This window comes from Carassius carassius, chromosome 38 (genome assembly GCF_963082965.1).
Source record: "Carassius carassius chromosome 38, fCarCar2.1, whole genome shotgun sequence".
In the NCBI taxonomy this organism is placed as follows: domain Eukaryota; kingdom Metazoa; phylum Chordata; class Actinopteri; order Cypriniformes; family Cyprinidae; genus Carassius; species Carassius carassius.
Genome location: NC_081792.1, coordinates 18133580 through 18146437, shown reverse-complemented (window position 1 = coordinate 18146437; position 12858 = coordinate 18133580). Strand labels below are relative to the sequence as shown.

The following is a 12858-nucleotide window of genomic DNA, read 5'->3' as shown; positions in this document are numbered from 1 at the left end:
GCAGGGGAGGGGGAGGTGAAGCTGTGTGCGATTTCAAACCCGTGGGAGGAAACGAGAGAGGCTGGCAGACGGCTACTTGCTGCACAATTCCAGAGTGGTTACCACCATCTCAAAGTTTGCCTCAGAAAAAGGACTGAGAGCTGTGAGCTTTTTCATCAACCCGGCAGCACAAGAAAGGTCGTCTGCCTCCATAGATCCATGCTTACAGTACACTTAAAACTCCATATACAGGACTGATTTATCATGTTAGGTCATCTAAAGGCCGGGGAAGTTAAGTACAGATAAAGTCTTTAGAGCTGCAAGCAGTCTGCTCCTTCCGGCAGTTGCATTACACATAAACCATTTTCTACTGGGTTTCTCAGCTGGTGTTTGTGCATGTAAGATTTTGTTTGTGCATATACACACTGCAGCCTCACAAACCAGATGCTGAGAATTTAGACACTGAGGAGAAGCTGCGTGCATTCTATCCACTATGCATTAAGTTTGTCTCTGTGATCTCTCATATCAAACAGCATCAACAGAGGCACCTACAGAGGGGATTGCACAGAAATATCTAGCCATTTTTGAGCTACTATAGGTGGTAGAGACTTGCATGTGTCTGTGTATGTGCATCTGTATCTGAAAAATATAATGACATGCAGTTATTTAAATTAATTCAAATTATTTATCCTAGATATGATTTACTTGAAATGAATTTACTGCCCACATATATACAGGTACTTCTCACCCAGGCTCTGTTTATTTGATCTAAAATTAAAAAAAAACAGTAAAATTGTAAAATATTATTAAAATGAAAAAAAAAACCTTTTTATATATATATATATATATATATATATATATATATATATATATATATATATATATATATATATATATATATAATTTATTTCTTTGATGGCAGAGCTGAATTTTCAGCAGCCATTACTCTAGTCTTCGGTGTCACATGATCCTACAGAAATCATTCTAATATGCTGCTTTGGTGCTAAAGAGACATTTCTTATTATTATCAGTTGAAAAAAGTTTTGCTGGATAATTTTTTCATGGAAACAGTGATGCATTTTAATTCCAGGATTTGGTGATGAAAAGAAAGTTGAAAAAGAACAGCATTTTTTTTTAAATGCACATCTGTTGTAACATCTTTTATGTAAAAAAATCTTTACTGTCACTTGATCTGTTTATTAACCTCAAGAAGTAGTATATATTAATGTATTGGTAAATAGTTTAATCACATTAATTTCGGTTAATAAAACCAGCTTCATGTTCTGTGTAATTTGTACTGAATTTTTTTCAGTCACTAAAAGGCCTTTTTTCTGTTTAACATAAAAAGAACTCATGGTCAAATGCCGGAAGGATTCATTAAAACGTTGCATTTATGCACCACATTTTCAGCATCCTGTTCTCGGAAAGCCATTCATTATCTCAACCGCTGTGCTAATGACTATTTGATAAGTTACAGTTGTCATCACTTGACCCTATTCCACCCCTTTTCTCATCCTCCAGTTCATCTCTGCCATCCCCACACACCGCCTCAAATTCTTGAAGGAGGCTGGTCACGGCATCCCTAAAGGGGACCTCCCTCAGGAGGTGCTGACTGAAGGTGCAGATGAAATTGACCTTGCTGAGATGGAGCTGCGCAGAGGACAGATCCTCTGGTTCAGAGGACTTAACCGCATCCAGACTCAGGTAAACTGCTCTTTGCTTCTTCTCTCCTTCCTGTCTCTTCCAGCAGATGCCCCAGGACAGAGTAGAAATACACCACTGTAGATGTTGATTGGAGAAAATGTATTTGCTCTTTGGCATCTTACTGTTTTACAGTTGCTAATCCACTTTGTTGTTTCTACACTTAAAAACAAATAATAATAATAATAATAAAGCATTTTTTTATTGATCCTTCATAATCAGAATGATATTTTTAATCTATATTTGTTTTAATCTTTAACATTAAATAAACTATGGATACAGAAAGGGATTTGAAAAATGTTAAATTTTATTATTTGTTTAGCTAATTAAAAGAACATTAATCCGTGGGATTAATGTATTCAATCTGTTTTGCCCACTATTATTATAAAAATTTAATAAAATCAGTTCTAGCATTTCATTGGTTTTTAATTTATTTGGAACCAGCTCCAAACACCATGTACGTTGCTCAAAACATCTTAATTAGTGAACATTCTAGACAGCCGGTGGCTGTTTTTGTGTAGACATCACTCTAGTGGCCTTCAAGCATCTCCATGGGTTCATTTGTGGAGAAGCATCTCCCTTAAGACTTAACAGAGACTTGTGAACTGCTTAGATGCCCCAGGATGGAAAGCAGTATGTGCCCTGGAGATGACACTCATGAAATGCCAGTAGGGCAAGCCATGTCTCTCTGACTGTGTGCACAAACCGCCTGGAGATAAGTGGGGACTGTACAACATTTACTCGCTTTCATCAGAAGATGTACAAGTAAACGACTGGGAACTGACTTTATTTATTTATTTAGTAAGCTCTGTTGATGGAGGCCGTGTGGGAGGACCTCCTTTCACTTACCGTTGCCTTCATACCCAACAGGGTATTGCTGCTTACCAACAATGAGTGGATTCAGTGAGAGGGTTCACAGATGTATTTATCTGGATCCTCCAGGAGTGTCTGTGTGTTGGTGGGTGATCATTCTGAGAGGGCGTTCTGTGCCTATTAAGAATGTTCTATAGCAAACACTATGGTAACCCACCCACCAAAGACTGTCAATGTATTCCACAGGCACTGATTTATCCCTCTAGATTTGCTTCCTGTCACTTCTGAAAACAACATATTCGTTTTAGCTTTGTTTTCATTTTGTATCATTAAGAAATGTGTAATTGGCGTTTCAGCATTGCGCCAGGTCATGGGGAATTCATGTTGTCGCAAGGGATCATCTTAAGCCCTTTTCTCTTTTGTTCTTGTTTTTTTCTCTTTTCTTTGTTATAGCTCTCATTTTGGTGTTATGAATCAATATATTGGGGTAAAAGATCAATATATTGATGTGTTTGAGAAATTAGATTTGAAGTGAATGTGGAATGAAATAAACAGCCTACAGAGCATTGTTGAAAACATTTTGTTACACCTTTATCTAATTTTCTTTAATTGACTTGTTCTTACAAAAGTTGTTTTGAAGATAATAGAAAAAAAACCCCAGCTGTTTTAATTTAGTAATATAATATGTAATCGATTGGGACCATGCTAAGCACAAAGGTAATTAAACAAAAACATTTTTGATTTAATAATTTATTAAACTGTATGAATAATTGTATATAATTTAGGAATGTACTACTTTTTTTGGATTGGATTTATTGCATTTTTGCAGATATCCCATTGGATATTTGCAAATTTTTCAACTCATTTTGGCTGATTGCCGATACCAATATATTTCCTTTTGTTTGGAAAGTCTCTCCTGTGCAGAGATTATGAACAAATAATTTATAATTTTTTTTTGTTTTTACCATAAACATGCGTGTTAGAATTAAACAACAATGAGGATCTTTGATAATGAGAGTACATTACATTTGTGTATTTTACTTTTTCATTTTATTACAAGTAGGCCAGCAGCGCTGCCTAAATAAATAAAAGGCCTTAACTGATGGTCATTAGGACCTGGGGGACTGTTGACACTATCATACAACAGATGCATCATGTTTGTATTTTAAGCCATTATAGGCCAGTTCTGATAATTTTGTGCATCCCTAATATAATTTTATAATTTTTAACTAATTAAAAAAAAAAGTGCTTACACCTTTGCTTACAAGTGCTTTTAGTTATCAATTACGTTTTCTGCTTAATTTATTTTTCTAATTTTAATTGATTTATTTTTTATTTTATTTATTTTATTTGTCTAATCTTACAGTCTATTATATTGTTCCCATATATCCTAAATTTCACAGTCTTAAATAGTGTACTTTAATTTTCATTGTACAGTCTTCTTTTATCTTCCAAGTCAGTCAGATGGGCAGTAATGTGTTAAGGGGAGGGAGAGTTTTAATGTGAATGTGCCCTGGATACGTCCAGACCCCCTGCTAATTCTACCGGACTTCCCTCCAAGCCCAGATGAAAAAGAGTCCAAACAGTCTTCTCATCCTCCTCCTCTTCCTTCCTTTCTCCCACCCCTTCACTCTTATTCCAGATTAGGAGATGAAGTGACCGCTAAAATACTAATCTACTAATTAGCTCCTTATCTCTCCCCCTTGCCCAAAGTCCCACCACCCCACTTTTAAAATCCTCCAGCATTTCTATTTTATATCTGTCATGCATGGTTAGTGGTACACAAAGAAAGAAATAATTGGCACATGTACGATACAGACTCATCAGTACTTCTTAGTGCTAGTTTCCTTTATACTCCTTTTCTTTTCACGGACATCTTCACAGCATTTCCTTTCTCCTGGAAAAAATAGTACTCCACATAAAACTTTCCTTTTTATCTTCCTGTGCCAGCCCTTCTCCTGCAAGACTCTGTACTAACCGAACTTTTTATTTGTGGGGTGAGGGGATGTTCTATTTTTCTCTTTCAAATAACACATTTATCTGCTCTAACCACTCCTTTTGGCCCTTGGTCTTTGTCTTTCTCTGTTTCCTTTTCTTTCTCCCCCCCCCCCACCCCCCTTTACAGATGGACGTGGTTTATACATTCCAGACGGGCCAAACAGCAGTGCCTGGGGCCCTGCGTCGCCAGCCCTCCGTGGCCAGCCAGCAGAACGACGCAAAAACTGTTTCTAGCCCTACCCATGTAGGGATTTCCTCTTCCTCCCTGTCCCCCAACTCTGCTGCGGCTGCTGGGCCGCCCGCCCCTGCTTCCTCTTCTACTACCGGCAGTGAGTGCCACATAACACACCGGCAAACTAGCAGTTCTGTTGCATGTTGGCAATGCTGAATGCTTAACCACCCTTTTAAAACTGCTCTTTCTGTCTCTCTTCCTCTAAATCTGTCCTCACAATCTCCCAACTAAAGCTCCTTAGACTCATTATTTATGTCTCTGTCTCATTCACTTTGCATTCCTTACAACGCCTGAACCAGTGTGTTGTGTGTGATTTGAATGTAGACAGTCTGCAAGCGAGTTACCAGTGCCAGGACCATTTTTTTCAGGATGGCCAAACATCATTTAATTGTTTAGTTTTCTTTATTAAGAGAAAGGGATTAATGGCTATTAGTGATGTCCGGTTCACAAATGAATCGTGTTAGTTAAGTGGATCATCTTAATGAACCATTGAACCAGTTCACCAAATCTAACTGAATCGTTTGAATCGGTTCGTGATTCCAGAATGCACTAATCCACAAATTACTTAAGTTATTTGGTTTATAAACATGCCTGACACTTCATCTGACGTGAAAAACAGTGCAGCAAATATACATGCACACTGCTAGCAGTTCTCATTCAATCAAGAACTGGTTGCATTGGTTTTCAGATCACCGGTACACTAAACCGAGAAACAATTTTTTGGACACATCAGATATTAGGACCGATGAGCTGATGATACTGTGCATGTGTGATTCAGCATGAAGCTACTGAACAGTTGACTGACATAGCATGTTTGAACAGAACTGGTTCTTTTGGACAACTGATTCTGTGCTAATGCTACAGTATGAGCGTGGGTAAACCGAGGACTTGAAGGGCAATCTCGCAAAAAGTAAATTTAATAAATAAATCGCAATGGATTATGTATAGCAAGTGGATTATGGTTTCTGTGCTGATGACAACTAATTTATTCACTTTATATCTTCAAGACATAAATCATTGTGTGCACATCACTGCCTGTACTTGTAACTTAATTGTAAACTTTCCAGATCATGATTATGATATTTTAACTGACTGAAGTTGTGATTACTGACTTTATATATTTGAATGGGTATTTTTATCTCGGACTGGGATGATAGACTTGATATCATTGTCATTGCGAATGACATCATTACATTAGGGTGTAAAAGAAACGATGAACCAGTTTTTTTAACCGAACTGTCTGAAAAGAACCGGACTTCCCATCACTAATGGCTATACTGCAGTATTTTTTGTATTAAATTTTTTGCTTTTCTTGGGTCGCACAGACTTGCTAAATGAATGTACAAGTTCCATTTTATTTATTTTTACTTATTTTTTTTTCACTGTCCTAATTCCCCCTGACACAATGAAGGGTAAACCATTATAGCAATAAAAATATTTTCCAAGTAAGAGGTGCGACCATCAACAATGGCATGCATCAAGATATTTTGACTGATGCTAAGTAAATTTTTAAATCCTTTCCAAAGTTTTAAAATTGCTTGTTTTTATTTTTGTTTTATTATTTCTTCATGACTATTTTACTTTTTGTTAAGCATTTTGAATTACCATTGTGTACGAAATGTGCTATATATATAAACTTGCCTGCCTTGCCTTGACCAAAATCAAGTAAATATAAAGTATAAATTATAATATGAAGACTTGAGCAAGGCACCAAACCACTGCTCCCAGGCGACGCAGCAAAGATGGTTGACCACTATTATTCATGGTGTGTGTGTGTGTGTGTGTTCACTACTGACTGCTATGTGTGATAAATGCAGGGCACAAATTCCTAGTATGGGACACCAAACTTGGCCTCACGTCACTTTAATGGTGACAATTCATTGCAACAATTTATGCAAGAATGGTTTTTTACAAACATTTTGCTAATTATTCTGCTCATGTTTCATGAATTCTGCTGTATGTTGTTATTTATCATAGTTGTTGACACTGATTATTTATCATAATGTGCAGACTTTTCTAACTAAAATGCACTACAGCTCTAAATAGCTGTAATTTATACATCAAATATGCTCTGATTGGTTAGCACTTTGCACACCATTTAGCTGTCAGCAATGAAAGAAAAATTACTGAAAACTGGTTTTGGAGCATGCATTAGATTACTTAATGAGCCCATTCCTATGCTAAAAGAGTGAGATAAATGCCACAAGACACAGTGTTCTACTCTGGTTAGTCATTTCTTTTAGATGATCTTGGTGTTTCCCACAATTTTGTTGCATCTCCACACAGCCATGTATGTTGTTGACCTGCAAGGCACGATCACTGTCTGATGAACTGCCAGACAGAGAAACAGATGCAGACCACTTGCGGTCCTCTATGCTCTGTACTTCAGTCACGTCACAACTCTTCCCATCTATCTCTGACTCTCTGCCTGTCTCTGGACTAATTACAAATGGGTTTTTTTTATGCCCTTGAAGGGGTACTGTGGGAAGGGGATGCTGCAATTGTATCACTTCATTAAAGGGTTAGTTCATCCAAAAATTATGTCATTAATGACTCTCTGTTCATCTTCAGAACACAGTTTAAGATATTTTAGATTTAGTCCGAGAGCTTTCTGTCCCTCCATTGAAAATGTATGTACGGTATACTGTCCATGTCCAGAAAGGTAAGAAAAACATCATCAAAGTAGTCCATGTGACATCAGAGGGTCAGTTAAACTTTGTTGAAGCATCGAAAATACATTTTGGTCCAAAAATTACGACTTTATTCAGCATTGTCTTCTCTTCGGGGTCTGTTGTGGGTGTGTTCACGACACTGCTGACGTATGACGCTGCTGCCGTGTTTTCTGGTGCGCCCAATAACAAATATAACACGTCAGCAGCGTCGTACGTCAGCAGCGTCACTGCAGTGCTGTGAACGCGCTCACAACAGACCCAGAAGAGAAGGCAATGCTGAATAAAGTCTTAATTTTTGTTATTTTTGGACTAAAATGTATTTTCGATGCTTCAACAAATTCTAATTGACCCACTGTTGTCACATGGACTACTTTAATGATGTTTTTATTACCTTTCTGAACATGGACAGTATACCATACACACATTTTCAATGGAGGGACAGAAAGCTCTCAGACTAAATCTAAAATATCTTAAACTGTGTTCCGAAGATGAACGAAGGTCTTACAGGTTTGGAACGACAGACACCAGTGTTTCCCACAGCCTTGCAAATGCAAATTCATTCTCTGCCAGCAGGAGGCACTGCTGGAGCAGGAGATATAGAGGTTTCCCCGGTAACTACTGTAATCAAATAATCACTACTTTATCAGGCATTACAGGAAAAACTAAATGAAAATGACATCGAAGCTTTTCTGAAAATGGTCGGTTCTTTTCAAAGATACATAAATATAAAAACACCAGCACTGCATTTTAATTTTGAAATGTGTAATGCCTCAGTTTATTCAACGAAGTGTAAGCCTTTTGAAAAATCTATTTTTGGCGGTCAGTTTTGATATTGTGACAGGCCACCAAAAAAAACTCAATGTATATGAATCACTGGACACTGCTAGAAGTCAAATGGCCATAATCTAAGTGATAACAAAAGTTGGGAATAAATAAATACCGTATTTTCCGGACTATAAGTCGCACTTTTTTTCATAGTTTGGCTGGTCCTGCGACTTATAGTCAGGTGCGACTTATCAAAATTAATTTGATATGAACCAAGAGAAATGAACCAATAGAAAACATTACCGTCTACTGCTGCGAGAGGGCGCGAGGTAATGTTTTCTATTGGTTCTTGGTTCTAAATAAATGCGACTTATAGTCCAGTGCGACTTATATGTTTTTTTCCTCCTCATATTTTTGGACTGATGCGACTTATACTCAGGTGCGACTTATAGTCCGAAAAATATGGTATATAAAATGACTCATATTAACGTGAAATTCCGTGAGCAAATGACGTTTGACATAATCGGGCAACATTTCATTACAACAAATTTCATGAAGGAAAAGTTTCAATATCTCACCTTTGCTTTGAAATACGAAATGGAATTCAGACCGTAGTCTGGACTTTGAGAAGCACTGGTGTATGCAATAGACCTAACCTATTTTAAGATCTTACCTAGGATTAAGCACTCAGTTATTTTGTGTTATTTTTGTATTATTTGTATAATATTATAGTTTTTATTAAACAATAATGTTATATATATATATATAAAATGTCTTTTTTTATAATATTTTAGATTTTTTTAAATTACTATTTAGGTTTAATTTATTACCATTTACTATTTAAGTTTTGATTCAGTTTTGATTAAATTTGGTCAGTTTAATAATTTAACAAATTGTATTTGTTTAACTTACTCTATTTAGTTGGCAAAGTAAAATTAAACATTTGCATCGATTTCTATATTTTTACACATCAAATATTTATATTACATTTTAATTCAGCTTTATTTCAAGTGAAATGTATAGCTAGTGTGTGGTGAGTGCACTGGCATGTTGTACTGTGGCTGCTATTGCATCATTCAGGTGGATGCTGCACACTGGTGGTGGCTGAGGAGAAACCCCCTCATATGGTTGTAAATCCTTTGGGTGTACAGTAATACACAATAAAATGCTATATAAATGCCTCACTCATAATAATAATAATATCCTTGGTTTCAAATATAATAAAAATGTGTAATATTTAGCTCCCAGCTTTATGTGCAACAACACAGGAACGTATATGATTTGATTTGATGGTGTAACGAATGCACATATAAGCCCTACACCCTTCATAGGGCTCACTTAAAGTGTTCTGCACCCCAGAGTGAATAGGGGTCACAGTGACCCTTTCTCACTTTCCCTGGCTCACTCCCTTTTGTTTTAACACCAGGCCTCTCCCTCTTTTCACAACTGCTTCACACACACACACCACTCTCTCTCTCTCTCTCTCTCTCTCTCTCTCTCTCCCTCTCTTCCTTTGCAGCCCCACTCATGCTTTCAGCCTCCTCATCACACCTTGTGTCTTCTGCTCTGTCTTCATCTCTCTTCATTGATATTCTGTAAGGAACTATGAGTCATAGGTTGTTGTTTTTTCCTGCCATCTGTGTTTAGGTTGCATCACTAGTGCTTTTTGCATTACACATCTGAAAGTTTGTGTTCACACACACAAGTCAGATATAGGGTCAGAGTGTTCATTTCACCATAGATGGGAGCAATCCAAATATACAGACAGCTGGTAGGAAATTAAATATACAGTAACTTTTTAAATAACCATGTGAAAATGGACAGATGTATTCCAGCTATATCCTGCCAAGCAGTGCATTAAAATGTTAACAGTTTTTCTATTTTGTACAGAACTGTGAAATGTTCAGAGTGTGTTTTAGTGTCGATATGCAATGGCTAAGGCAGTGTTAGGTGGTAGGCTCAAATAAGACTATATGAGAATTAAAAAATAACTAATTAAATGCATACATAATAGTAGTGGTGTTATAATAACCATAATAACCAATTATTGTCACTGTACATGTAAGCACTTATTTTGTACCATAGGAATAGTATTTTAATCATCTTTTGTCTAAAGTCATCTTTTTAGTCATCCAAATCATAGTTTCAAGACAAGCTCTGTGATCAATTATGAGGAGAGACTAGATGCTTCACAAATGACTTCAGCCAGGCTGATGGAATTTAGTAACTTAGCAGACATAAATTTTGCACCCTCTGATCCATTCTTCTCTCCTCTGTGTTTTGCGTTGGCTCATCTCTGCTATTTTAAACTGAGGCAAACATAGTTAAACTGATTAAAATCAAAAAAGCAGTTTCTGTGATCACAAGCATCACTTTGACATGATGTGACATGCAGCTTGGTTTTATCTGCAAGGTTTTCTCTGGCTTGGAGGAGAAAATCGGGAAAGAAAGCATGACCAACATAGCTGCATGGTACAAGAATGTAAACCTGAGAAATAAACAGGGATTGAACAGACTAAGCCACTGTTGATTGGCTGAGCTGGCAGGGCAGAGGGTTCTTCAAATGTGTTTGTTACCATGGGCTCCATGTGGGGGAAATCCTCCAGACCCTTGCAAAACAAGTTACACCAATTCACATTCGTCTTTATGGTTGTTCTCAATGTTGAAGCCATAAAAATAGCAAGAGAGCAAGATTAGTTTCTGACGTTTTACCACACAGTGCAGAGTCTCTGAAAGATCCAGAGCATGTTTTGAAGAACTGGATGCACGTGCTATGCATTCTAATGAAGTCTACTTGTATTCCCAAGAGTTTATATTTTGAAAAAAATAAATCCTCCCACTTTACCGTTTGGGTTTGCCTTAAGTAAACATTAAAAACAGCCATGTGATTACCACAAAATTCGAAATAAATGATATCCTCAGGCAGAGGAAATGGTAACTTGACTGTAGTACCGGCCAAGGATAAATCTTCACCACGCACAACGGCCACAAAACTACGTGACAATTTGTCCTGTTTGCATTCCTGCATGTAAAGCAGCATACCTCTCTAATGTCCTCTCTATTGTATTTTGTTTTGATTGAATATCGAATACTATTGAATACTAAGTCTTTAGACTTCGAGTTAAGTGTAGAGTTTAGTGACACTTACTGGCTATAAATAGTCATTTAATCCAGATATTTTATACTTGCTACAGTAATTCACACAATCTGGTTGTTTCTTACTGTGTTTGAAGATAAACGTTCGTATGAAAGCTGGAGTTAGTAGCAGTAACTTCTTTTCCTTTCCTCACTGAATGTAATGTGGCTTGTCACCTTTTTTTTCTTTTTTATACTATGCAGCAGTTTTTTACAGAATACTCTACGGTTGACAGTTTCTACCAGTTTAGCGTTCCAACTGCTGTATCGCCCACCTCTATTGACAGGCCTTCATAAACCCAAAAGGGATGCTGAACATCTGCCATTTTTGGCTCCTAAATAGCTTATTGAACAAACAGCTGCATGTCTGTCTCGTCTTGCAGTGGTTCTGTGATTGTGGTCATTTTGTTTGGAATGTTTTCAAGCTTATGATTGATATGGATGTGTCCCACTTACAGTTTTATGCTGTGACTGATTTCCTCATTAACTCGGAGCTTGAGTGCTATTGTGGAAATGAAATCCCCTCCCACCATTGACCATTTATTTGTTCCCCTCTGGATCCTGTGCATCCCGCCCTGGAGCAGACACCACATAATACAATCCCACTAATTCCTCCTTGTCTTTTTCTCTCCAGATTAAGGTGGTGAACGCATTCCGCAGCTCCCTATACGAGGGCCTAGAGAAGCCAGAATCCAGAAGCTCCATCCATAACTTCATGTCCCACCCTGAGTTTTTACCCCTCTACGAGGAGGAACCCCGCGTCCCCACGATAGACGAGGGCTGTGTAGATATTGGGCACCTCCCCTCCTCTTCCAGAAACGGAGGTGGCGGCAAACCCCCGGACCGCTCTCTTCACAACCATGAATTCCTAGCAACCAAGTGACCCTAGCATCATTCTCCAGTGCAACTGCCCCAAAATCATTTTTTGTTCTGTTTATTGTTTTTAAAACCTGTGCACCACTCCTTCGGTGGAAACCTGCTGATGCACATCTGAGAGACAGCAGCACTTACTGCAGCCGATGGGGCGACTACGGTCCCTTTCACCTCTCCATCCTCCCCACCCCTCTGCCCCTCTCAACTTGCACTGTGTGTCGACAGCAGCACTCTGTAAGTACATGCGGCTGTGCTGCAGCCGATGTGACACATGGCCAAACTTACACACTAGAGGGCGACGCTGTGGCAAATGTCCTCTCAGCCTGTCACTGGCATTTTTATCTCTTCTACAGTTGTGATTTTTCTCATTTTTATATTGTCTTGTTTAATGCTGTAATCTTTTTTGTTATTTGTCCCAGGACACTGTTAAATAGTTTTTCAAATCGCTTTTTTTCTCTCTCTTGATTTGCTTTGTTTTAAGGTGGATTGAAAAAAAAATGGCAGTGAAGCTACTTCTGTTCTTTTAGTTTTTAAAAGGATTTTATGATCAAATGGATGTTTTAAGTAGTTCAGACACTACATTTTTGTCCTGTTTTCAGAGGTTATCATACAATGCTGTTTGGCTCATTTTGGGTTTCCTGTCACTTTATATGTACAGATGTAAGGCTGATATAGTGAACTTTAGCAGAA

General features: G+C 37.7%; 1 protein-coding gene across 7 annotated transcripts in view; it reads left to right on the top strand.

Annotated features, from left to right (window-relative positions):
- The window catches only part of LOC132119458 (plasma membrane calcium-transporting ATPase 2-like), an 82197-nt gene extending 69579 nt beyond the window's left edge, over positions 1-12618 (top strand). For 4 of the 7 annotated variants that reach the window (XM_059529443.1, XM_059529440.1, XM_059529442.1 and 1 more), the window contains 2 exons: positions 1501-1683; positions 11930-12618. In XM_059529443.1, the coding sequence (XP_059385426.1) occupies positions 1501-1683; positions 11930-12178 (432 nt within the window). In that variant the 3' untranslated portion in view covers positions 12179-12618. Of the gene's footprint in view, positions 1-1500; positions 1684-4618; positions 4821-11929 lie in introns of all 7 variants that reach the window. The other 3 variants (XM_059529445.1, XM_059529444.1, XM_059529446.1) reach the window with 2 other exon arrangements.
- Positions 12619-12858: the final 240 nt, after the last annotated feature.